The sequence below is a fragment of the Leptodactylus fuscus genome, chromosome 2 (assembly GCF_031893055.1).
Source record: "Leptodactylus fuscus isolate aLepFus1 chromosome 2, aLepFus1.hap2, whole genome shotgun sequence".
Taxonomy (NCBI): Eukaryota; Metazoa; Chordata; class Amphibia; order Anura; family Leptodactylidae; genus Leptodactylus; species Leptodactylus fuscus.
The window spans coordinates 167,098,716-167,124,368 of record NC_134266.1 but is presented as its reverse complement, the minus strand read 5'-3'; the positions used below and the strand labels follow the sequence as shown (position 1 = coordinate 167,124,368).

Below are 25,653 nucleotides of genomic sequence, written 5' to 3'. Positions count from 1 at the left end.
GCTTTTGTATTCTGTCTGGGGAGAGTCTGTATGGAGACCCCCCGAATGGAATACAAATGCAATTGCAAGCGCTGTGCTGTAAAAGCACACGGACCCCATAGACTATAGTGGGGTCTGTGTGCTTGCCGCTCGTTGCCCGCATGAATCACGTGGACAGGAAAGTAGATTGGGAACTACTTTCCTGTCCACACGATTCCTGTGGACATCTGCTGGAAAGTAAATGGACCCCATTATAGTCTATGGGGTCCGTGCTCTTTTACAGCACAGCGCTTTACACTTGCCTTTGGTATTCTGTTCGGGGGGTCCCCAAGTGGACTACCCCGGATGGAATCCAAACGCTGATGTGAACAGGGCATTACTTGCATATTGTGATTTGCAAGCAAATGGGCAACAGACAGACATAACTAAGACATCTTTGAAAACTCATCTCTATGACAAACTGTCTATGTCATCCATAGAAGCGGATAAGCCACCATCAAGTCTGATAGTAATCCACTGCAAGCACCTCATGAGTGGACATATTCTAAAAGTTTACAATATGCTTTAAAAAAAAAACAAAAAAAAAAACTGGATGCCGGATAATATTGCATGTGTACTGGGTTCATACGTGGTTACAATTACTGTTGCTGAACATGACATCCAGTTCATAAGTTTAGTTCATAAATTACTTCTCATAATGGTTATTGAGACATTGAACAACCAAAAACCTTAAAAAATTCAAACATGTATTCATTCAAAATTTTGTGAAGCCACAGAGGATAACACCATCATTTTAATAGGAACTTCTCAATTATTTCCATCATTTGATATATAGGATACAATTAGTGACCTTTGAGAAATATGATAGGTAGCAATAAACATGAGATTCAGCAACCTTTTTTATTCTGGTGAGATCGGATCACATCCGTAAGGTTTAAACATTTAACAAATTGAAGCCATATTTTATTATAGTGTGTATTTATAGTCAGAAATGATTGCCCTTGCATTGCTCCATATTTTATTACATGATGTGATTTTTAAGAGAGGTGGTGAGTTTATTGCTTATAATAACAATTATTCCATTGTATAATTTGCATGGTTTTAAGTATTTCAAAGGCATCTTGTTCCAGTGGGTTCTAATAAAGCTCAATAAGTTTTTAATGTTAAAGGTAAAGTATGAAATCCAGGCATTCCATAAAATCCATATTTTATAGAGCGGCCAGCTTTATTTTAAACAGTATAAAATAATGTAATTCTTGTTTTAGGCAAAATATATAAAATATAAAAATGATATAAAATATGGTAATTTCATTTTATAGAATGTCCAGATTTCATAATTTGCCTGTAAATATTAAGAATTGTACTATGCTCCTCAAAATGTCATTCACGTTTAGACTGTTGCAATAAAGAGCCTGAGGTTTGCCATGCTATTATTTCTCAGGAATCTGGTGTCTGGGTCCACCTCTATATTTATATAGGTTGTCTTTAAATGTTTGATTATTAGATTATATACCAATATGCATATTTAGCAATATAGAACAAAATGTCATCATGCCAAAGCTTAAAATGTCTATTTACTTTACTGATCAATTATATTAGCATCATGGGTTCAGTGTTACAGGATCCGTGACTAATATGATGGAATTCTTTTAATCTATTCTCCAACTGATGCTAACAAACCATGTTAATGTAATAGGTGCTGTATGTCATTTTTCACTGCACTATTCAATCTTCCAGGCCTTAAAGTGATCAATACAACAACTATAGCACATGATTTATCACATCTGTGCTAATATTAGAAACAAACATAGGGAGATATTTTGAAATAGTATTTTTAGTTCAATCTCCAATATTAAGATCATTCAGTAATGTCTGATCAGAAGTGTCTTTCCCTGGTGAAAATAGGTGTTTTGCCCAAAAAGTCAGTTGGCTTCCACAAAAACAGCAGCTGTCATGAGACAGTGCATTTAGTTTTAAGATGTAACTACATTCTAAATAGTGTTCTAGTCTGTTTCTGGACCAATAGCAGTGGAGCTTAATTTGAATAGCTATACTTTGGATGTATCTTTGCAGAATGCTTTATTATATTTACTTTTACACTAGCATTCAATTCTATTGAATAACATCTTCTTTATTGTCATCACCAGTCTATATATATGTATACAATATTTGTATATACTATACTACATATACTGTATATGCTCAGGTCTGGAAAATATTTTGTTTTTGAAAAAATGACAATCAATGAATCAATCACAGCTGTCAATCAAATGTGTATGCCACAATTGTAGATGATAAATAATAAATGGTTTTCTTTAAGAATCAATAAGATTAGACAATGAAAATGAAAGGTCCCTATCCAACATTAAAATACATGGAGCATGAAATATCATTGGCAATAAAAAGTGCAAAAACAAACCACAAATAAAACATAACGTAAATTGGAAAACCCTTATGGAATTAATGAGTAAGCGTTAATAAATGTGTATATGTATGGTGCTAGTGCTAATTAAAACAAGGTTAATATAAGGTACTAGATGCTACATGAAAACACCCAAAATTGTATTAAATTGTGGTTTTCCAGGGAATAATATAAGAATAAAGTGGAAATTTGTCACAGTGAATCTGATCTACAAAAGGAAGTCTTTTAGAGTGGCCATTGCAGTATATTAGTGAAAAGCTTATAATAGTATTTGTAAGCCTAATGTGAATTAAAATTTACAGTTTATCAGAAAATACACACAAATAAATAACTGCCATCATCATGCAAGGCTATAATAAAAGAAGAACCAAAGGGAATTAGTGTGTGTGTGTGTGTGTGTGTGTGTGTGTGTGTGTGTGTGTGTGCTGGCAAGAAATAACCCTAGATTACAGAAGCTACCACTTCCTATCTCTACATCAGAAGAAGAGATGTCTCTTGAAAAACATGGTACATGAAGTATCTATACATGTAGGGCTCATTCTTTCTCTTAAATAAATAACACTATCGTTCTTAAAGTGTTACCACCAGTGGTGTAGCTAGCAGACTGAAGGACAGAGAAGGCAACCGCCCCAGGGCCACCATCAATACATCTTTTACTTCTAACTAGATCAGTATCTGCAGACATCGATCTAGTTAAAACGTATCCTGCAAGTTAACATTTTTGTAAACCGCAGGTCAATACAGACAAGAGACCAAGACCACAGACAGGCGTCTGCTTCTCTGCACAGAAGGGTGTGATGACATCATAGCATCGTGCCTCATGTGCTGAGACGCAGACATGCTTTGCATGGTCAAGGAGGAGGCAATGTCTCAATTCATCAAAGGAGGTAGGTGAGGATAACTTTTTTTTAGAGCAGTTGTGAGTATATTAATAGAATAAGGGAATGTTTAGGAGTGGAAATTATAACTATACGGGATAATTCATTAGGGGGTATGATGATGATAGAGGGTTCATTTATATAAGGGGGCATTATGAATACAAAGGGGGAGGTTATTTATATTAGGGGCCATTAGGGGGCATCATTTATAATAGGAGTTTTTATGAACATAAGGGGGTGGTCATTTATATAAGGGGTAATTAGAGCTGCAGTATTTATGTCAGGGGTAATTATGGGCAAGATATGAGGGGAAAATTAATTTAATTCTCCAGAGTGTTAAATAGGGTCATGCACTTGTACTCATAAATCCATCTGTTCTTCTTGGATTTAAAATTCCCTCTTAAAATCAAAATTTTCATGTTATTGGTGATATTATGAATGAACTTTTCACATTCGGTTCATGGCCTTCTACAGAAATCACTGACCTGAGACAGCCATAAAGACACTCTGAACTGATAACAACCTGGGAACTGGGGATTTGTTTACGTGTTTTGTTTACCTTTTAATTAGGAAACACCTGGCACATTATTAATAAGGGGCACTATTTATTGGAGTACATAAGGAAGTTATTAATTTAAAGATGCACTTTGAGGTATTATTCGTTATGGGGAGTTATATTATACATTTTATAATTGGGGTAGCAGCAGGGTGCATGTGTTATTGAGGCCAATGTGGCTCAGGTGCCTGGAAAAGTGAGGAGCCAAAGATGTCTGTGCTGCAAACTTTATAGAGACTGGAAGAAGTGGTCATGGTGGTCCAGATGGAAGAGATGGGGAATGTGAACGATTAGTCAGAGATATCATTTGTTAGTAACTGTTACTGCACTGTATTCACCTAAATTGTCTACAGAGCCCTGTGTAGAGCCAATATATACCAATATATGGTCACTGTATAGTGATAATATTAGTATACCTAAGTTGGGGACTCATTTAGACATGTTTACATCTTGTTCTGAACCCCTAGCTTCACCTCCGGATACCCTGCATGTACACGGCAGTTTCAGCAATGAAAATTGGTCCATGTGTTGGCTTTATTTATCAGTTTAAACAGTATGCTTGGAGAGTGGAAGAGGAAATCCTATCTATAATGGTAGGAGTCTCTGCCTCCCAGCAACATACTGTCCCATACCAATTATAGTACAGGACAGCATGTCCCTGGGAGGCAAGGACTCCTATCATTATCTATGATGCTAGGAGTCACTTTCCCAGTATTCTGTTCAGGCTGAAACTTGCTCATGTGAATGTGGGCTAAGTCTAATCTTGCAAAGAATTTATTTATTTTTTACTTTTTTTTTTGGGGGGGGGGGGATATTTGCTTATTATTAAACTAAACTGAACGACATCCTCAATCTGATGAGTAAATTGTAGGAAAAAATGACAGTTCTTTAGAAGAATTCTGTTCTGTTCAGTCAGTGGATGGAGTGTGAATTATGTTACAAAAAATGGCACCACTCTATGAAATAACTGTATGACATCCTATTAAAAAAAACTAAGTGTCAATTATTTACAAATTTCAAAACCTACTTTGTATACTGCAAAATATTGAGGGGAATTGACTCCTGTCCAAAGTAGCTATTAACCCCTTCCCGCCGATGGCATTTTTTGATTTTCGTTTTTCGTTTTTGACTCCCCTCCTTCTAAACCCCATAACTTTTTTATTTCTCCGCTCCTAGAGCCATATGAGGTCTTAATTTTTGCGGGACAAATTTTTCTTGATGATGCTACCATTAATTATTCTATATAATGTACTGGGAAGCAGGAAAAAAATTCAGAATGGGGTGGATTTGAAGAAAAAATGCATTTCTGCGACTTTCTTACGGGCTTTGGTTTTATGGCGTTCACTGTGCAGCCAAAATGACATGTCCCCTGTATTCTGTGTTTCGGTACGGTTCCAGGGATACCAAATTTATATGGTTTTATTTACATTTTGACCCCTAAAAAAAATTCCAAAACGGTGTTAAAAAATTTTTTTTCTAAAAGTCGCCATATTCCGACGGCCGTAACTTTTTTATACATAGGTGTACGGGGATGCATAGGGCGTCTTTTTTTGCGGGGTCGGGTGTACTTTTTAGTTCTACCATTTTCGGGAAATGTTATTGCTTTGATCACTTTTTATTCAAATTTTTATCAGAATCAAAACAGTGAAAAAAAAGGCGGGTTGGCACTTTTGACTATTTTTCCTGCTACGGCATTTACCGAACAGGAAAAATATTTTTATAGATTTGTAGAGCGGGCGATTTCGGACGCGGGGATACCTAACATGTATATGTTTCACAGTTTTTAACTACTTTTATATTTGTTCTAGGGAAAGGGGGGTGATTTGAACTTTTAATACTTTTTATATTTTTTATATTTTTTTTTACTTTTTTTTTGCCTTTATTAGACCCCCTAGGGGTGTTGAACCCCAGGGGGTCTGATCACTAATGCAATGCATTACAATGCTAATGCATTGCAATGCATTGCAAAAAATCATCATCTCTTTTGCAGGCTGCATACACCAGCCTGCTAAAGAGAGAATTTGCAGACCGGCTGGGAGCCTTTAACAAGGCTCCCGGCTGTCATGGCAACATGACGTCGGCCCTGGAGCATGCTCCAGGAGCCGGCGATCCTTGCCAAAATGGCGGCACCCATGCGCCGCCGGGAAAATGGCGCCTCCGGCGCCTTTGACAGCAGTAGACACCCGGCGGCTATGACGGCCGCCCGGCTCCCGGGCGGTCGCCATAGTTACAGACCCGACACGCGCCGTACTATTACGGCGCATGTCGGGAAGGGGTTAATATTTACACTCCTACAAATAGATCAATTATTATATGTCTTTGTGTCACAGATCTCCACCTCAAAAACATCCCCAGAATACACCCTTTCCTCACCAGAGATACATTAAAGACACTTATTGTTGCTCTGATTCATTCTCGCCTTGACTACTGTAACTCCTTACTAATCGGTCTTCCTCTTACTAAACTCTCCCCTCTACAATCTATTCTGAAGGCAGCGGCCAGGCTCATCTATCAGGCTAGATGCTACAGCGATGCCTCAAGTCTGTGTCAGTCACTACATTGGCTGCCTATTCATTATAGAATAAAATATAAAGTTATTACTCTCATCCACAAGCCTCTCCATAATGCTGCACCTCCATACATTTCCTCCCTCATCTCTGTCTACCACCCAACCCGTGTTCTCCGTTCACTCAATGACCTAACACTTACATCCTCTATTATCAGAACCTCCCACACTCATATACAATATGTCTCCTGAGTTGCACCACTTCTCTGGAATGTTCTACCCCGGACAATCAGATTAACTCCCAATTTCTACAGCTTTAAGCACAAACTAAAGACACATCTTTTCAGACAGGCCTATCACAATTCCTAATATAAACCCTTCCATACTGTAATTAGAATCCCTAAAATTAACCCTCCTCTGTCCCCGCTCCCACATTACCCCACATGATATGATGCTGTTTCAGGCTAACTCTATATGTCCAAGCACCATGCACATGTTAAAAGAAACGACTAGTGACGGCTCATAAAGTTTTATGTTTGTGTAATGACAGTAACCTCTATTACAAAATTGTCTGACCACTGTATAAGTAATGCTACCTCCAATGCCGCCCCTGCTACCTCTTGTGTCACCCACTCTACCTCATAGATTGTAAGCTCTTGTGAGCAGGCCTCTCAGTCCCATTGTGTGAATTGACTATTTATTTGTAATGTACCTCTTTGTCTAATTGAATACTACAAATTGTACAGTACTGTGGAATATGTTGGCGCTATATAAATAAAATGTATTATTATATTATTATAAGCTATTTAATAACAGAAAGAAAACTCTCCATACTTGCTGAGAGAAATGTCGCTGATCAAAATGACTGATCTGCTCTTCTGGAGTGATTATTTGGCGAGGCAATGTGTCCAATTCCCGAAGAGACTCAATGGATACTTTTTGTGGTAGAGCTTGGAAGAGGGTTGTTACATACATTAGAATGGACTTCTTGTCGGGATGAGCTGTTGCAATATCTGGAAGTGAAAGGAGAAACATAGGTGTGTGTCATTCACTGTAAATTATGCATATTAAATGTACCTAAAATCCGCTTCCAAGCATGCAGCCAGACTAATGAGCAGAAGCTCGGCCTTTCCAGCGCCCTCCTGGGACTAATTAGAGCTCTATAATCATCTGTACACTTTTCTGTAGATGTAGCATACCAATGAGTACAATCTCAGTGTAAAAATGGCAATGATTTCACATTTGAGCACATTTCAAACCATTATACTCTTTATTGTACTATGGAAAGTCATAACTCAAGATTTATTAGAACGCTGTATTCACAGTGAACAAAGCTTTATATCAGCTTTTATTTGGTATTTGGCTGTGCATTTTTGATAATATGTATTATCACAATATTTCTAGAACGCAGGCCTTCTTAAAAAACCATTAGAAATAAAATGGCTTGATATATTTCTGTCAAAATGAATACTCTGTATAAGACATACTAATGTGAAGGTGCTCAATACTAGAAGTTTGAACCAATTTCATATGCATTTACTCATTATATTGAAATATTAGTAAGTATAAAAATAACTGTTGATTCAATTTTTTTTAAAAGTTGAATATTTTGGGAGAATAAAATCAGAAGAAAATGCTTCCATCTCCTGTTATTAGCCTCCTGACTGCTCCTGTCTAGAGATGAGCGAACAGCGTTTGATCAAGTCCATGTTCGATCGGATATCAGGCTGTTCAAGATGTTCGATTCCAGTCAAACACCAAGTGGCAAACTCGCTAAAAATTTGATTCCCCTCCCACCTTCCCTGGCGCTTTTTTTCCACCAATAACTGCACAGGGGAGGTGGGATAGGAACTACAACAATGGAGGCATAGAAAAAAAATCGGAAAAAGTAATTGGCTGGCTAATTCAGGTGACCTACAATTTATATGAACAGTGGATTTAATATCTGGTTCATATGAGACTGTGAACTATGTGACTGTGAGACAGGTATAGATGTACTGGCAGGGTTAGCTAGGGATTACCTTTATTTAGCTGGGAATGTTACTCACCCAGCTCTTTGGGGCTCCATCTCGTCGGGATCCGTGTCAGCTTGCGATATGCGCAAGCTGACTTTTTCCCATAGGAATGCATTGACCAGCGTTGATTGGCCAAATGCCATACAGAGTACAGCATTCGGCCAATCAACGCTGGTTCTACCAGAGGCTCGTCTGTGAGGAGGCGGAGTCTATGATCGGACCAGAATGGAGACTGCTGTGGACCGATCTTAGACTCCACCTCCTCTGGCAGAACCAGTGTTGATTGGCCGAATGCTGTACACTGTATGGTATTCGGCCAATCAACGCTGGTCAATGCATTCCTATGCTGAGATGTAGCAGTGCTGGCCGTGTGCTCAACTTGGCTACACCGGAGATGCAGCCGAGTTGAGCGCACGGCCAGCACTGGTACACCGGAGATGTGAACCCTTCTGCACACTCAGCTCTGCGGCATCAGAGATGTAGCAGAGCTGAGTGTGCGCTGAACCCTGCTGCACACTCAGCTCTGTTGCATCTCTGATGCAGCAGTCTCCATTCTGGTCCGATCTTAGACTCCGTCTCCTCAGAGATGAGTGTCCGGCAGAACTAGTGTTGATTGGCCGAATGCTGTACTCTGTATGGCATTTGGCCAATCAACACTGGTCAATGCATTCCTATGCTGAGATGTAGCAGTGCTGGCCGTGTGCTCAACTTGGCTACACCGGAGATGCAGCCGAGTTGAGCGCACGGCCAGCACTGGTACACCGGAGATGTGAACCCTTCTGCACACTCAGCTCTGCGGCATCAGAGATGTAGCAGAGCTGAGTGTGCGCTGAACCCTGCTGCACACTCAGCTCTGTTGCATCTCTGATGCAGCAGTCTCCATTCTGGTCCGATCTTAGACTCCGTCTCCTCAGAGATGAGTGTCCGGCAGAACTAGTGTTGATTGGCCGAATGCTGTACTCTGTATGGCATTTGGCCAATCAACACTGGTCAATGCATTCCTATGGGAAAAAGTCAGCTCCCGCATATCGCAAGCTGACTGGGAACCCAACGTAATACAGTGACTTGGGCTTGTTAGATGCCCTAAGACATGCTTCCGCTGCCGTCCCAGTTGCATTCCAGGGTGTTGGCATCATTTCCTGGGGTGTCATAGTGGACTTGGTGACCCTCCTAAGTCGAATATTGGTTTCCGCCTAAACGAGTATTTATTCCCCATAGACTATAATGGGGTTTGATGTTCAATCGAACAGTCGAGGATTGAGCGGCTACTCGAATCGAACTTTCACTGTTCGCTCATCTCTAATCCTGCCTACACTGAAAACTCAGACAGATCAGGTAACATATAATCCTATAAAGAAGGGAGGAGATAGTAGTAGAAGGAGTCTAGTGAGAGAGAAATAGGCACAGACAGACACAGCATAGTATGTGATTTACATGATTTATAGGATTTTTATAGCAGATTTCCAGAAGTTTTTCAAGTTTTTCAGCAGGTTTTAGCAGGACTAAGCATAGAAGCACAACTTGAAGTTCCTGATTCTTAATGCAAAATATTGAACAATGCTCTTACTTATCATTGCTGTATATTTTATATTTGTCTTTTTATACTGTAGAGAGGCCTTTGGGTCCCAGTAGGATCCAGGGTCTGTTATAAAATCTTTATGCCCCCTATATAGTAGTGTTGATGCAACTAAAGCTATGGTGATGATATCTTGCTGTATCTGCTCCAGGAGGTCTGTTCCTGTATCTCTTTGCTTCTCACCCACTCCGATGACTCAGGCCCCGGCACCTGTGCCGGCGTCTATCCCTCGCCGGCATCCGCCTCTCTATTACAGCGGATGCCGGGTCCTTCTCCTGTCTCCGGTCCCCACCGGCCCCATACCTGTAAAGTTGCAGGCCGGCTCCTGCGCGGCGATATCGCAGGAGCCGACCTGTTCGGGTAACAGCCAGGAGCCTAATGAAGGCTCCCAGGCCTGTCACTGCTATATTACCATTGCGGCTAGTCTATGACCAGCCGTAATAGTAATATACAGACTGTCCCATAGACGGCAATACAGTTGTATTGCCGTCTATGGGACTTGCAATCAAATGACTGCAGGTTCAAGCCATCCGGGGGGAATAAAATAGTAAAAAAAAAAAAAAAAAAATCTTTAAAAATATATAATAAAAAAAAATGAAATAAGTAAAAGTTCTAAATCACCTCCTTTCCCTAGAATATACATATAACAGTAGAAAATCATATTTCAAAACACATACACATTAGGTATCCCTGTGTCTGAAAATGCTCGGTCTACTAATAGTTTTCCTGTACGGTGAATGTCAATATCACAATTGCTAAACCGTCAGATTTTTTTTCAATAAAAGGTGATCTAAGCAATAGATATTCCCCAAAATGTTATAACTAAAAAGTACATCTGGCCCCGCAAAAAAAAAAAAACACTCTATGCATCCCCGTACAGCTGCAGGGTCACCTGTCAATGTGGCCTTGCAGCTGTTGCAAAACTACAACTCCCATATATTAAATATTTTACCATTTTTTGCTTCCAAATTTTTTTCCCCTATTTTCCTCCTCTAAAACCTAGGTGCGTCTTATCGTCCAGTGCATCTTATAGTCCGAAAAATACAGTATTTCAAAGTTTGTTATATTAACCTGAAATATTCATTTGTTAAAAAAAAAAAATGAAATCACAGTTACTCTTTAAGCTGAGAATTAATATCAACATGTGTGAACAGGGCTCAATGTCAGTGAAAAAAATCTCACAAACTTCTAATAATTCCATTTTCTATTACAATGAGTAGTAAGGGTTTTCTACTAATAAGGATGTTCTAACTTGCACAAAGTGGTCATATACAGTATATGACTGACCACGTAATGTGCATAGTGGTCTCCGGGGTCTTCCCTAAAGGCAGATACCTGGTGATGGAATTTCAACATGTCTAAACCTATGTTCTCAAGAGAAATAAGCCACTACTTGGCATCTGCTTTCTCCCCTGTCTCTATAGAGAACATAGGCACAATTGGGCCAAGCAAAGCACACATAAGTATGGTAGTCTCTTGTAGATCTTTTTTCACTTTTCACTGACATTCATTTACTGCAAATATGTTCTTTATTGTTCTAGCATCTTCTACATGCATTTACTCCACATTGGAGAACTCTATGAGCTCTATAAAGAATTCATACTACAGTAACATAACCAAAAATTTTGTGTGTGTGGCCAAATAAACATGTTCTGTGGAAGTCTGATCTCCATGTACTCTAAAGAAGAGTCTGGGGTCACTTTAACCTTTTGCCTGCACAATGGTGTCCTATCTACCCACTTTGCAAAAAAAAAACAACTGCTGTACGGCTCCATTCAGATGTAGTTCCCTACAGAACAGGTGGGTGGAAGCTCTACTATGCAGGGAAAAGTATAAAAGAGCTATATTACTTAATGGGACTGTGTCAGTAAAGACACATATCGCATATCCACAGTTGCTCATGTACAACCGGCACTCCATTCACTTCTAAGGGGCTACAGGACTGCAATCTCCAGAAGCTTCATAGAAGTGAATGAAGCACTTGTCACACATGTGCATTGGTGCTTTATTCACCAATGGACCCAGGGGGAATTTTTTGTCCCCCAGTGATCTAACATGTATCCCCAATTCTGTGGATAGGGATTAGTGTCTTTAATGGCATAAGCCCTATACGTAATGCTATAGGGTCGTCAGATAATCAAATTCCACTGTAAATTGACAAAGAGCAAGAAAAAAGAGAATGAACTAAAAAATAGAAAATAAACATTTTCTTACATTATTCCAGTTCTACTTATCAAATGAACATATATTATATACACAGTTGCATTAATTTTCTTATAAATGTTGTAAATATTCCAGTAATATAATTGCTATTGCTTAGACACTAAGACATAGTTTGATCTTTACTAAGTAAAATGACCAGACATCCTACAGTTGTAAGTGCAGCTCCAGTAAGCTAGGCCCTGGTTATCGGAGGAGGCTGCTTCAATTAAACATTGTGAAATGGCTCTTGGTAATAATCACAAAATAGACATGCTGAGGACAAATAAGCAGCTGGTGTATTGTATTATGAGAGCCGGCTGATTTGATTTAGGAAAGTGTCTATGATCCATGCAGCATAGCCTATTACCGGCAAAACAGTAAATTGGAAATTTAGCTTTTGCTTTCAAGAGAAGCTCTCAAAATGAACAATTAAAATGGTGAATGTAAAGTAGAAAAGTAGCAGTACATTAACACATGCTATGCCTTTCAGATAACTCCATGACAAGCATCCTTTCTATGTCTTTATGCAGGTAGTAATCTATGGAGAATAGGTACTAATGCTGTTTCCAAAGAGTAAATGCAGCAAAAGCTCACAGTCAGTGGTTGGGTGATGTGCGCTTAAAGATCAGGTTGTGCCTGTTATTAGGAACGGAAGCAGGCCAAGTATTTGTAGAAAAACACATTTTTACAGAATTACTCCCCATGACGGTGCAGTCTTAGAGAAAAGTGTACAAGATTTCAATCTTGAAATCAGAATTGCCAGGCACTTAAGTGATTTGTCCTTCCTCATGACCAGGTCAAGTCCAGATACTTTATGTATATGAGAAGTTACATAGCTTCTCTAAGCACAAAGTGATGTGTTAGCTATCCTTTCAGTGGGACAATGGGAATTTTAGGATTTCAATGATTTTGTTAGCATTTTGTAATAGTGTTTAATGTATTTTTAAGGCAAATAGACGTTCCTAAATAAATTGGAGATGGGTTAAATGTAGATACATCTGTGTTCGTTATACAATGTAAACATAGAATGCATATTTTCTGGGAGATCGCAGCTCCGAAGTAAGCAGGACAGTGAATGCAGCTAGGTACTATAACACAGTCTGTTAGACCTGGTTCACATCTGCATTCAGTATTCCATATGGGGGGGGGTCCCCATGTGGACTGAACATATTGACAAGCGATGAGCCGTGAAAGCACACGGACCCCATAGACTATAATGGAGTCCGTGTGTTTTCTACACGGAGTCCACACGAGTCATGCGGATAGGAAAGTAGTTCATGACTTTTCTCTTCCTCTGACTTGTGCATACACTGTCTATGGGGTCTGTGTGCTTTCATAAGGTCACCGCTTGTCAACGCGTCCAGTATTCTGTTCAGGGGGTCCCCAAGTGGACTCCCCGAGTGGAATACTGAACGCAGATGTGAACTAGGCCTATCTCTGGAATAATTTAACGTACGTAATACCATGAATTAATGAGTTTTTTTACTCTATTATATTATTATAATTCTATTTGATTTTGAACTGTAATATGGTATTGAAAAGTGAAAATTATTTAAGGAGAGCTATCAGAACATGATGTATCACATCCATGGCTTTGTATTTATGATGATAAAAGTGCTATTGAAATGTATAGAACAGTAAGTAGTTTTTCCATATTTTGAATAAATTCCTTTTGGATCTCCTGGGACTCAATCATAACCTGCAGTTGAGAAGCCTGAACTTGGCACAACCTCTTGTGAAATCAGAATCGGGGTCCACTCAGGATGATCCTTCATTACATTTCCAGAATATGTAATGCACATATATTTTACAAATTCAGGTATAACTCATCCTGCTACAACTCGTCAGACTCAAATTCTGGTTTCCACAAAAGGTTTGAGCAGGTGCATATTCTATAATGCTGATAGTCCAATCATCTGGAAATATTGCTGAGATGGCAGCACTTTTAAGATATTAGTGAACATGTAACTCTAAGTTATGTCTTTGACACAACTCTGTAAAGGCAAAACATCCCTTCTTCTTCTTCTTCTTGTACGTATACGAATTAACATTACATACTGTCTGATGAGTTTTACCCTTGTGTTTCGATATACAGAAGTTCCTCAATCATGATAGGTTGCGATAGTGTTTGCAATATGATTACAAACACTACAGATATATCCGTAATATTAATTAAAGCTCAGATTTTTTTATTCAGGGTTCACAAGCTGTTACTGTATTTATGAAAGCCACAAAAGTAGACTAAATGTTTTTCCATCCTTCATGAGGTAACTGATGAAAAAATTCATTCCACAGGAAAAGGGTCTGAAACAGTTCATTTAGTTTCCTTGAGGCAAGGGCATTTCAGTTGAAAGAACTGAAGGACAGATGCACATTTTAATGGTTGCTTTAACAAGTATGTTGTGTATCAAAAACACTAATTCATATGTTTTACAATGTGCAGCAGAAGTACAAAGTTATAAAAAATATACTTTCCATTTAACTTCTACTTCGGAAAATTCTTTAATTTGATTTATTTCACAAACTAAATTTTCTATTTCCTTTAATATTAAATTGTACTCATTGTACATAATTGCAAAGCCCCAGTGAATACAGTAAATACATTCTAAACATTTCCAGAATTTACTTTTTGTAGCCTTTGATCTTCCATTTCTATTATATGCAACAACAAACATCCATTCAATTTTTCATTTACTTGTATATGACTCCCATTCCACTTGCATTGTGTTGAAAGCATTGAAAGGTTAATAAAATACATTAAGAACATGCTTACAATCACATATATTGATAATTTATTTCAATTTATTTTTACTGTACATGTATGCCAATGAACCATTGAATCAAACCACCTACAACTTCTTGTGTAGTCCTGGACATGCCTCCAAAAGTGTTCTGATCCATTGAGACATACGTAGACTTCACTCCAACTACTCCTTAGTATCTGGCCTTATAACACTAGCAGACTTGTTTACCAGGGCATTCCAATGGGTTGAGATCTGGGGGTTTTGGAGGCCAGTATATCAACTTTCCCAGGCCAAGCTAATAGATTTCCCAGCATATAATTGTTAAGGGTTTCACATTTCCTCTCCTGACTTGCTTTCCTTCATTAGCGCATTTTAACAGGATTTTTTCTTCAGTTTAATGGTATGCATGCACCGGACTGTCCGTATTATATAAAAGATCATCAGACCAGGTAACCTTCTATTACTTTGTGATTTGGTTTTGTTGATCACATGCTCAATAAAGGTGATGCACTTCACTTCATAGCCAGCCTTAAACTTTTTCAGTTATTTGTCCTACAAGAGTCCTTATGTGCGATGAGGTTAGAAAGGCTAGCCTTTACTCCCCACATGCATCAAACCATTTTGTGTGCCCATGTTCCTTTTAACTGTTTTACCAATTGTACTCCCTTGAACCACTTTTTGCAAGTAATAAGTGCTGTATATTGTGAACAGTCCACATGTCTTTCTGTTTTTAAGAGATTTTGCCCCAGTCATGTTGTCATCACAATTTGACACTTGCTTAAGGCTTTAAGCCCTTCATATTTGCTGATATATCTTCCACCTTAAATTCAATAGCTGACTATTTATTTGTTAATATCCTATGCTATTTCCTAGTTTTAGGTTCCTGGATAGTCAGTGATGTGCACATCAAAGCAGTTTGCCTCATGTTTCTAAATATCAAAATATTACCTTTTAGAAGTTAATGTTTTAATTATTGTACTATAGTTTATAACTAATTAGCATAAATGTGTTAACATTTTATTATTTTACATAATTGTTTTGATGCATCAGTTACCTAACAAGTATTAGAGTTCATTTAAACAACCACATTTCTTTTGTGAAACTTGTTCAGAGTGTTGGCTAGATTTAGTGGCCTGCACCTTATGCTGGGAGAGGGACTCCTAGCAGTATAGTTATCTGCCTACCATTGGCATACTGAACCATACCAATTACAGTATGAGACAGTACGCTGCTTTGCAAACCGATTTATCCAACACAAGTGTGCACCAAAATTGTCAAACATTGCACAGTGCTTGTTAAAGATGTTATGCTATCCTCTAAGTGAATTTGAGACAATTTTCATAATGGTAGGCTAATCAGAGTAAAAATAAATAAATAAATATAAAATAAGTCACTATTCATTTTTGAAAGTAATCTAAAAAGATTAAAACTATCTATTTTTCTACTTTTTGATATCACAAATCTAGAATGTAGTGGTGGATAAATGTCCCCATAATTCTGTGTTACCATTTCAAGTAAATTAATCTCTATATAGGAGCTACAGTATGGCACTAGAGATGAGCGAACCTCTCAAGATTTGTTTCATTTCCATGGTTTGTGTCCCAGACTTGTATCAGGTTATACAAATTTGGTATGAATCATAACTAGAGATGAGCGAACACTAAAATGTTCGAGGTTCGAAATTCGATTCGAACAGCCGCTCACTGTTCGAGTGTTCGAATGGGTTTCGAACCCCATTATAGTCTATGGGGAACATAAACTCGTTAAGGGGGAAACCCAAATTCGTGTCTGGAGGGTCACCAAGTCCACTATGACACCCCAGGAAATGATACCAACACCCTGGAATGACACTGGGACAGCAGGGGAAGCATGTCTGGGGGCATAAAAGTCACTTTATTTCATGGAAATCCCTGTCAGTTTGCGATTTTCGCAAGCTAACTTTTCCCCATAGAAATGCATTGGCCAGTGCTGATTGGCCAGAGTACGGAACTCGACCAATCAGCGCTGGCTCTGCTGGAGGAGGCGGAGTCTAAGATAGCTCCACACCAGTCTCCATTCAGGTCCGACCTTAGACTCCGCCTCCTCCGGCAGAGCCAGCGCTGATTGGCCGAAGGCTGGCCAATGCATTCCTATGCGAATGCAGACTTAGCAGTGCTGAGTCAGTTTTGCTCAACTACACATCTGATGCACACTCGGCACTGCTACATCAGATGTAGCAATCTGATGTAGCAGAGCCGAGGGTGCACTAGAACCCCTGTGCAAACTCAGTTCACGCTAATAGAATGCATTGGCCAGCGCTGATTGGCCAATGCATTCTATTAGCCCGATGAAGTAGAGCTGAATGTGTGTGCTAAGCACACACATTCAGCACTGCTTCATCAAGCCAATACAATGCATTAGCCAGTGCTGATTGGCCAGAGTACGGAATTCGGCCAATCAGCGCTGGCCAATGCATTCTATTAGCCCGATGAAGTAGAGCTGAATGTGTGTGCTAAGCACACACATTCAGCACTGCTTCATCAAGCCAATACAATGCATTAGCCAGTGCTGATTGGCCAGAGTACGGAATTCGGCCAATCAGCGCTGGCTCTGCTGGAGGAGGCGGAGTCTAAGGTCGCTCCACACCAGTCTCCATTCAGGTCCGACCTTAGACTCCGCCTCCTCCGGCAGAGCCAGCGCTGATTGGCCGAAGGCTGGCCAATGCATTCCTATGCGAATGCAGACTTAGCAGTGCTGAGTCAGTTTTGCTCAACTACACATCTGATGCACACTCGGCACTGCTACATCAGATGTAGCAATCTGATGTAGCAGAGCCGAGGGTGCACTAGAACCCCTGTGCAAACTCAGTTCACGCTAATAGAATGCATTGGCCAGCGCTGATTGGCCAATGCATTCTATTAGCCCGATGAAGTAGAGCTGAATGTGTGTGCTAAGCACACACATTCAGCACTGCTTCATCAAGCCAATACAATGCATTAGCCAGTGCTGATTGGCCAGAGTACGGAATTCGGCCAATCAGCGCTGGCCAATGCATTCTATTAGCCCGATGAAGTAGAGCTGAATGTGTGTGCTAAGCACACACATTCAGCACTGCTTCATCAAGCCAATACAATGCATTAGCCAGTGCTGATTGGCCAGAGTACGGAATTCGGCCAATCAGCGCTGGCTCTGCTGGAGGAGGCGGAGTCTAAGGTCGCTCCACACCAGTCTCCATTCAGGTCCGACCTTAGACTCCGCCTCCTCCGGCAGAGCCAGCGCTGATTGGCCGAAGGCTGGCCAATGCATTCCTATGCGAATGCAGACTTAGCAGTGCTGAGTCAGTTTTGCTCAACTACACATCTGATGCACACTCGGCACTGCTACATCAGATGTAGCAATCTGATGTAGCAGAGCCGAGGGTGCACTAGAACCCCTGTGCAAACTCAGTTCACGCTAATAGAATGCATTGGCCAGCGCTGATTGGCCAGAGTACGGAACTCGACCAATCAGCGCTGGCTCTGCTGGAGGAGGCGGAGTCTAAGATCGCTCCACACCAGTCTCCATTCAGGTCCGACCTTAGACTCCGCCTCCTCCAGCAGAGCCAGCGCTGATTGGCCGAATTCCGTACTCTGGCCAATCAGCACTGGCTAATGCATTGTATTGGCTTGATGAAGCAGTGCTGAATGTGTGTGCTTAGCACACACATTCAGCTCTACTTCATCGGGCTAATAGAATGCATTGGCCAATCAGCGCTGGCCAATGCATTCTATTAGCGTGAACTGAGTTTGCACAGGGGTTCTAGTGCACCCTCGGCTCTGCTACATCAGATTGCTACATCTGATGTAGCAGTGCCGAGTGTGCATCAGATGTGTAGTTGAGCAAAACTGACTCAGCACTGCTAAGTATGCATTCGCATAGGAATGCATTGGCCAGCCTTCGGCCAATCAGCGCTGGCTCTGCCGGAGGAGGCGGAGTCTAAGGTCGGACCTGAATGGAGACTGGTGTGGAGCGACCTTAGACTCCGCCTCCTCCAGCAGAGCCAGCGCTGATTGGCCGAATTCCGTACTCTGGCCAATCAGCACTGGCTAATGCATTGTATTGGCTTGATGAAGCAGTGCTGAATGTGTGTGCTTAGCACACACATTCAGCTCTACTTCATCGGGCTAATAGAATGCATTGGCCAATCAGCGCTGGCCAATGCATTCTATTAGCGTGAACTGAGTTTGCACAGGGGTTCTAGTGCACCCTCGGCTCTGCTACATCAGATTGCTACATCTGATGTAGCAGTGCCGAGTGTGCATCAGATGTGTAGTTGAGCAAAACTGACTCAGCACTGCTAAGTCTCTGCATTCGCATAGGAATGCATTGGCCAGCCTTCGGCCAATCAGCGCTGGCTCTGCCGGAGGAGGCGGAGTCTAAGGTCGGACCTGAATGGAGACTGGTGTGGAGCGATCTTAGACTCCGCCTCCTCCAGCAGAGCCAGCGCTGATTGGTCGAGTTCCGTACTCTGGCCAATCAGCGCTGGCCAATGCATTCTATTAGCCCGATGAAGTAGAGCTGAATGTGTGTGCTTAGCACACACATTCAGCTCTACTTCATCAGGCTAATAGAATACATTGGCCAATCAGCGCTGGCCAATGCATTCTATTAGCTTGATGAAGCAGAGTGTGCACAAGGGTTCAAGCGCACCCTCGGCTCTGATGTAGCAGAGCTGAGGGTGCACAAGGGTTCAAGTGCACCCTCGGCTCTCCTACATCAGAGCCGAGGGTGCGCTTGAACCCTTGTGCAGCCTCGGCTCTGCTACATCAGAGCCGAGGGTGCGCTTGAACCCTTGTGCACACTCTGCTTCATCAAGCTAATAGAATGCATTGGCCAGCACTGATTGGCCAGAGTACGGAATTCGGCCAATCAGCGCTGGCCAATGCATCCCTATGGGAAAAAGTTTATCTCACAAAAATCACAATTACACACCCGATAGAGCCCCAAAAAGTTATTTTTAATAACATTCCCCCCTAAATAAAGGTTATCCCTAGCTATCCCTGCCTGTACAGCTATCCCTGTCTCATAGTCACAAAGTTCACATTCTCATATGACCCGGATTTGAAATCCACTATTCGTCTAAAATGGAGGTCACCTGATTTCGGCAGCCAATGACTTTTTCCAATTTTTTTCAATGCCCCCAGTGTCGTAGTTCCTGTCCCACCTCCCCTGCGCTGTTATTGGTGCAAAAAAGGCGCCAGGGAAGGTGGGAGGGGAATCGAATTTTGGCGCACTTTACCACGTGGTGTTCGATTCGATTCGAACATGGCGAACACCCTGATATCCGATCGAACATGTGTTCGATAGAACACTGTTCGCTCATCTCTAATCATAACTTAAATTGGCTTTAATCATAGTGTATGACATGGTCAGGGCTCCTGGCAACATATCCAATTTCCTAGAACTTTATGATAAATACAGCCGAAAGTATGTCAAATTGAAAGTGACATGTATGTAAGGATGGTAAGCAGTCAAATCAAACTCTGAATTTAAAGGGGTATTCCTATCTCAAGGGTCCTATCTGTACTGCTAACTTTTGTAAATTAAAGAGGCTTACAAAATACATTGGTTTAGAAATGCTTCTTTTTTTTGCCTGCTATTGCTCCCATTGGTTACACAATGGCAGCTTTTGCAACATGAGTGCTACATGGAATAATATGATGGACTAGGTTGCAGGAGATGTCTGGCTGATTGGAGTCAGTGGTGGACCCAAATCCTCCTCCTCCTCCATCGGACAGTATAAGCTGTTTATCCTCCTTCATCCCTCATTATATAGTGTTTCTTATCTCTGTATGTTATAAAAATGAATGTCTGTCTGTCCTTCTGTTCCCTATTGCAAACCAAACGACTGTACCGATCTTCACCGAATTTGGTACAGAGATACTTCAGGTATCCGGGAAGGATTAAGACAAGACTCCAACTCGCTCGGACGTACCGTTGATGAGATACAGGATTCCAAACACAATGCCCCCCCCCCCTTAGCCAATACAAACCTGCAAGTCTTTCACTCATATTCCAACTGCAATACACATGGTCACTCCACATGCGCAATACAACACTGATATCCAAACTGAGATACACGCATCAGAGGATTAGATACACAGATCAGCACACAGTATCACACGCCAGAGGATTAGATACACACATCTGCACACAGTCCTACACACCAGAGGATTAAATACGCACTTCTGCACACAGTTCTACACACTGAAGGATTAGATACATGCGCCTGCACATGGTTCCACATGCTGAAGGATTAGATAAACGCATCTGCACACAGTACCACACACCAGAGCATAAGATAAGCACGTCTGCACGCAGTACCACATGCCGTAGGATTAGATACGCGCGTCTACACACAGTTCCATACTCCAGAGGATTAAATATGTGCGTCTGCACACATTTGTACACACCATAGGATTAGATACAGACGTCTGCACACAGTACCACATGCCGTAGGATTAGATACGCGGGTCTACACACAGTTCCACATGCCGTAGGATTAGATACACACCTCTTCACACAATATACCATACAGGGGAGGATTTGATACGTGTGTCTGCACACAGTACCACACGCCAGAGAATTAGATACGCATCTCAGCACACAGTCGCATACGGGGGAGGATTAGATACATGCATCTGCACACAGTACCACACGCCAGAGGATTAGATCTGCACACAGTTTCACTTGCCGGAGGATTAGATACGCGCCTTTTCACACAATACCACACAGGGGAGGATTAGATATGTGCATATGCACACAGTACCACACCAGCAAGGATTAGATACTTGCGTCTAAACACAGTACTACACGGGGAAGGATTAGATATAGCTTTACTCCAGGTATCCATAACAACTGATCACAGGTTTTTCACTGATATCCAAGATGAGATACACATAATCACATGACGCTTATGGACATACACTAAAACATCATACAAAATACACCAGTGCAAAATTGGACAATTCTTATGGGGCCACTACACAAACATGTAAATATGTAAGCCGGGTCCTCCTGCTAGTAAGATATATAATAAAGGGATCTCATGAGTCTCCAATGAAGGATCTCAAAATAACACATTATCCTAGAGAAATAATGGCAACTAGATATCATCCATCGAGATTGAACACATTCCATCAGTTGCCAAAACAAGGTGAGATCCAATAAGTTGTACATGCCAACAGCTTGGCCAGGTACAAGTTAAGTTGCAGAACTGCCAGATGACTGGGCACATATTGCTATTTCCTGGGCACACATTCCATAATAGATGACTGATGTTGGCATGGAAAAGAAGGAGTACCAGAAACAGTTGACAATGATGATTAGTTGTATTTTTAATGGCCACGTTTCCTGGGATTCCAGCTGTTAAATGTTAAATATTTTTACCTTTTGTGTAATACTTTCTTTCTGTGAATTATCCATTTAAATTTAGCACCAGAACACTTGATTGGCACTAAATTCAAATGACCAAAGTGCCCATTCACAGTAGAGCAACCCTGGCAATATGTTCTACAAATTGAGGAAGTAGAAGGTGTCACTAAGATAGTTTGAATCTCTGGCACATGGGAGGGGCATAAAACCAAATTGAAGGCTAAGTGTTTTAGCCACAAGATACCTCAAAACTTGGGTCAAGTGGTGTGGAATGAACTTGCAAAACCTCCTGTTCATCAACTCGCCAGTTATCTCCATTTCTCAAAATCTTAGTGTGCTATGTGCCTGGATCGAAATGTCAGCATTGTTTAACATTACATGCTTTTGTGGTGGAGAGAACAATGACAAACTTTAATGAGGAGGAGTAAAAGAGGAAGAGTAAAACCTCAGCATGTATGGATCATCTGTTTGGGAGAATGGCTAGTGATCCATTCTAAATTGCAAGTGAAATTGGATGTCCCATCCCAAGCCTAGGATAGCACAGTGTGAACAAAAACTCAGAAGAGTTTGCACAACACTAAGCTATAAAAGTCAGATGTCCAGCAACGGGTGTTCTTTTGACCTCATGTCACTGCTCTTGAAGGATATAATGGAGCACATAAAAACAGGAATAAAGACTAGAATGGAAGAAACATCACATCAGTCCTACTTCCTGGATTATAGTTTAAGGAAGCTCAACCCCTGTAATATTTATTTTAGGTACACTAACAACTCAGTTTCCCAGGAGTCCTTTTCAACAGGACACCAGGTTGCATGTTGCTCCTAGTAATATGAACAGCCTGTGTGGCCTAAACATAATACCATGGCCTGCAGTATTGGGGTTGTCTCCTATTGAGCACATCTCAGACATCATTGATTAGTAATTGCAGGGAGTTGCCAGCAGCCAATCTTGATGATTTGCATGCCTAATTGCATAACATTCCTCAGAAAACCATTAATAACTGTATTGACAGCATGTTATGGCTATAAAGAATGTATTTTGCTCATTCGACTTGACATTGAATTAAACATCTCTGTAAAGGACACTAAGCCGTGTCGGTCTGCAGTGCCAATCTCAAGTGCCTAGGGCCCACCGGAGGAACTTTTTTTCCTGGTAACTTCCTGGTAATAGCCTACATCATGGCTCCTTTGCTGAAATCTTGCATATGTGCTAATTACCTGCTGCCTGGCATACATTTTTCCTTTATCATTATCTCCAATAATAATGTGCACACCCAAACAGCTACATAGCTGCTTCATGCACAGTATTGTATGAGGAATGATACCGCCATGGAGCACTTCACGCATGAGCAAGATTATAGTAAGGCCTCCATATAGTATAATGCCCAATAATGGAAAACCTGTTGTTATTCCCAAAACAGGGAAACATGATAATGTTTGGACTTCTTGTAAAAGTTTGTTATAGCTTGACTGTCATTTTTCACCTTTTTCTGCTATTACATCAGGAGGGCTTCCCTAAACATTTTTGCAATATACTTTATTAACCTAATTTTATCAGAAAACAAGTTTTAAAGTTCACCCTAACTATGCCCTATCTAGGTGTTGTTAGTAGAGATGAGCGAGTAGTGTTCGATCGAATACTACGGTATTCGAAATACTCGTACTCGATCGAACACTACAAGTTGTTCGAAGTTCAATGTTCGATGCAGAACCAGCGTTGATTGGCAGAATGCTATACATTCTGCCAATCAATGCTGGTTCTTCTCTTACCTTTCCGAAGTCTTCTCCGCGCTGCATCCCCGCATTTTCTTTTGGGTGGAATTCACTCTGCCTAGGCATCTGGCCTAGGCAGAGCCGACTGCGCATGCGCGGGCATGCCCTCGCATGCGCAGTCGGCTCTGCTCAGGCGTCGGGTCTGGGCAGAGCCGCACGCGCATGCGCAGTCAGCTCTGCCTAGGCCGGATGCCTAGGCAGAGTGAATTCCACCCGGAAGAGGACGCAGGGACCCTGCGCCGGGAGAAGACTTCAAGCAGAATCCAGCCCGACCGTCACTCGTGGACTTGGTAAGTATGATTTTATCGAATGTTGCCTACCCCTGAAACGAGCATTTTCCCCCATAGACTATAATGGGGTTCGAAATCCATTTGAACAGTCGAACAGTGTGCAGCTGTTCGAATCGGATTTCAAACCTCGGACACTTTAGTGTTCGCTCATCTCTAGTTGTTAGCTACAGTCCTATGAAAAAGTTTGGGCACCCCTATTAATCTTAATCATTTTTAGTTCTAAATATTTTGGTATTTGCAACAGCCATTTCAGTTTGATATATCTAATAACTGATGGACACAGTAATATTTCAAGATTGAAATGAGGTTTATTGTACTAACAGAAAATGTGCAATATGCATTAAACCAAAATTTGACCGGTGCAAAAGTATGGGCACCCTTATCATTTTATTGATTTGAATTCCCCTAACTACTTTTTACTGACTTACTGAAGCACAAAATTGGTTTTGTAACCTCAGTGAGCTTTGAACTTCATAGCCAGATGTATCCAATCATAAGAAAAGGTATTTAAGGTGGCCAATTGCAAGTTGATCTCCTATTTGAATCTCCTCTGAAGAGTGGCATCATGGGCTACTCAAAACAACTCTCAAATGATCTGAAAACAAAGATTGTTCAACATAGTTGTTCAGGGGAAGGATACAAAAAGTTGTCTCAGAGATTTAACCTGTCAGTTTCCACTGTGAGGAACATAGTAAGGAAATGGAAGACCACAGGGACAGTTCTTGTTAAGCCCATAAGTGGCAGGCCAAGAAAAATATCAGAAAGGCAGAGAAGAAGAATGGTGAGAACAGTCAAGGACAATCCACAGACCACCTCCAAAGAGCTGCAGCATCATCTTGCTGCAGATGGTGTCACTGTGCATCGGTCAACTATACAGCGCACTTTGCACAAGGAGAAGCTGTATGGGAGAGTGATGAGAAAGAAGCCGTTTCTGCACGTACGCCACAAATAGAGTTGCCTGAGGTATGAAAAAGCACATTTGGACAAGGCAGCTTCATTTTGGAAACAAAAATTGAGTTGTTTGGTTATAAAAAAAAAGGTGTTATGCATGGCGTCCAAAAAGAAACAGCATTCCAAGAAAAACACATGCTACCCACTGTAAAATTTGGTGGAGGTTCCATCATGCTTTGGGACTGTGTGGCCAATGCCGGCATCGGGAATCTTGTTAAAGTTGAGAGTCGCATGGATTCCACTCAGTATCAGCAGATTCTTGAGAATAATGTTCAAGAATCAGTGACAAAGTTGAAGTTACGCCAGGGATGGATATTTCAGCAAGACAATGATCCAAAACACCGCTCCAAATCCTCAGGCATTCATGCA

At 41.0% G+C, this 25,653-nt stretch overlaps 1 protein-coding gene across 11 annotated transcripts in view; it reads right to left on the bottom strand.

Annotated features, from left to right (window-relative positions):
* The window catches only part of DMD (dystrophin), a 1,873,751-nt gene that overhangs the window by 1,247,523 nt on the left and 600,575 nt on the right, over positions 1–25,653 (bottom strand). For all 11 annotated transcript variants that reach the window (XM_075265063.1, XM_075265067.1, XM_075265060.1 and 8 more), the window contains one exon: positions 7,176–7,354. In XM_075265063.1, the coding sequence (XP_075121164.1) occupies positions 7,176–7,354 (179 nt within the window). The remainder of the gene's footprint in view (positions 1–7,175; positions 7,355–25,653) is intronic.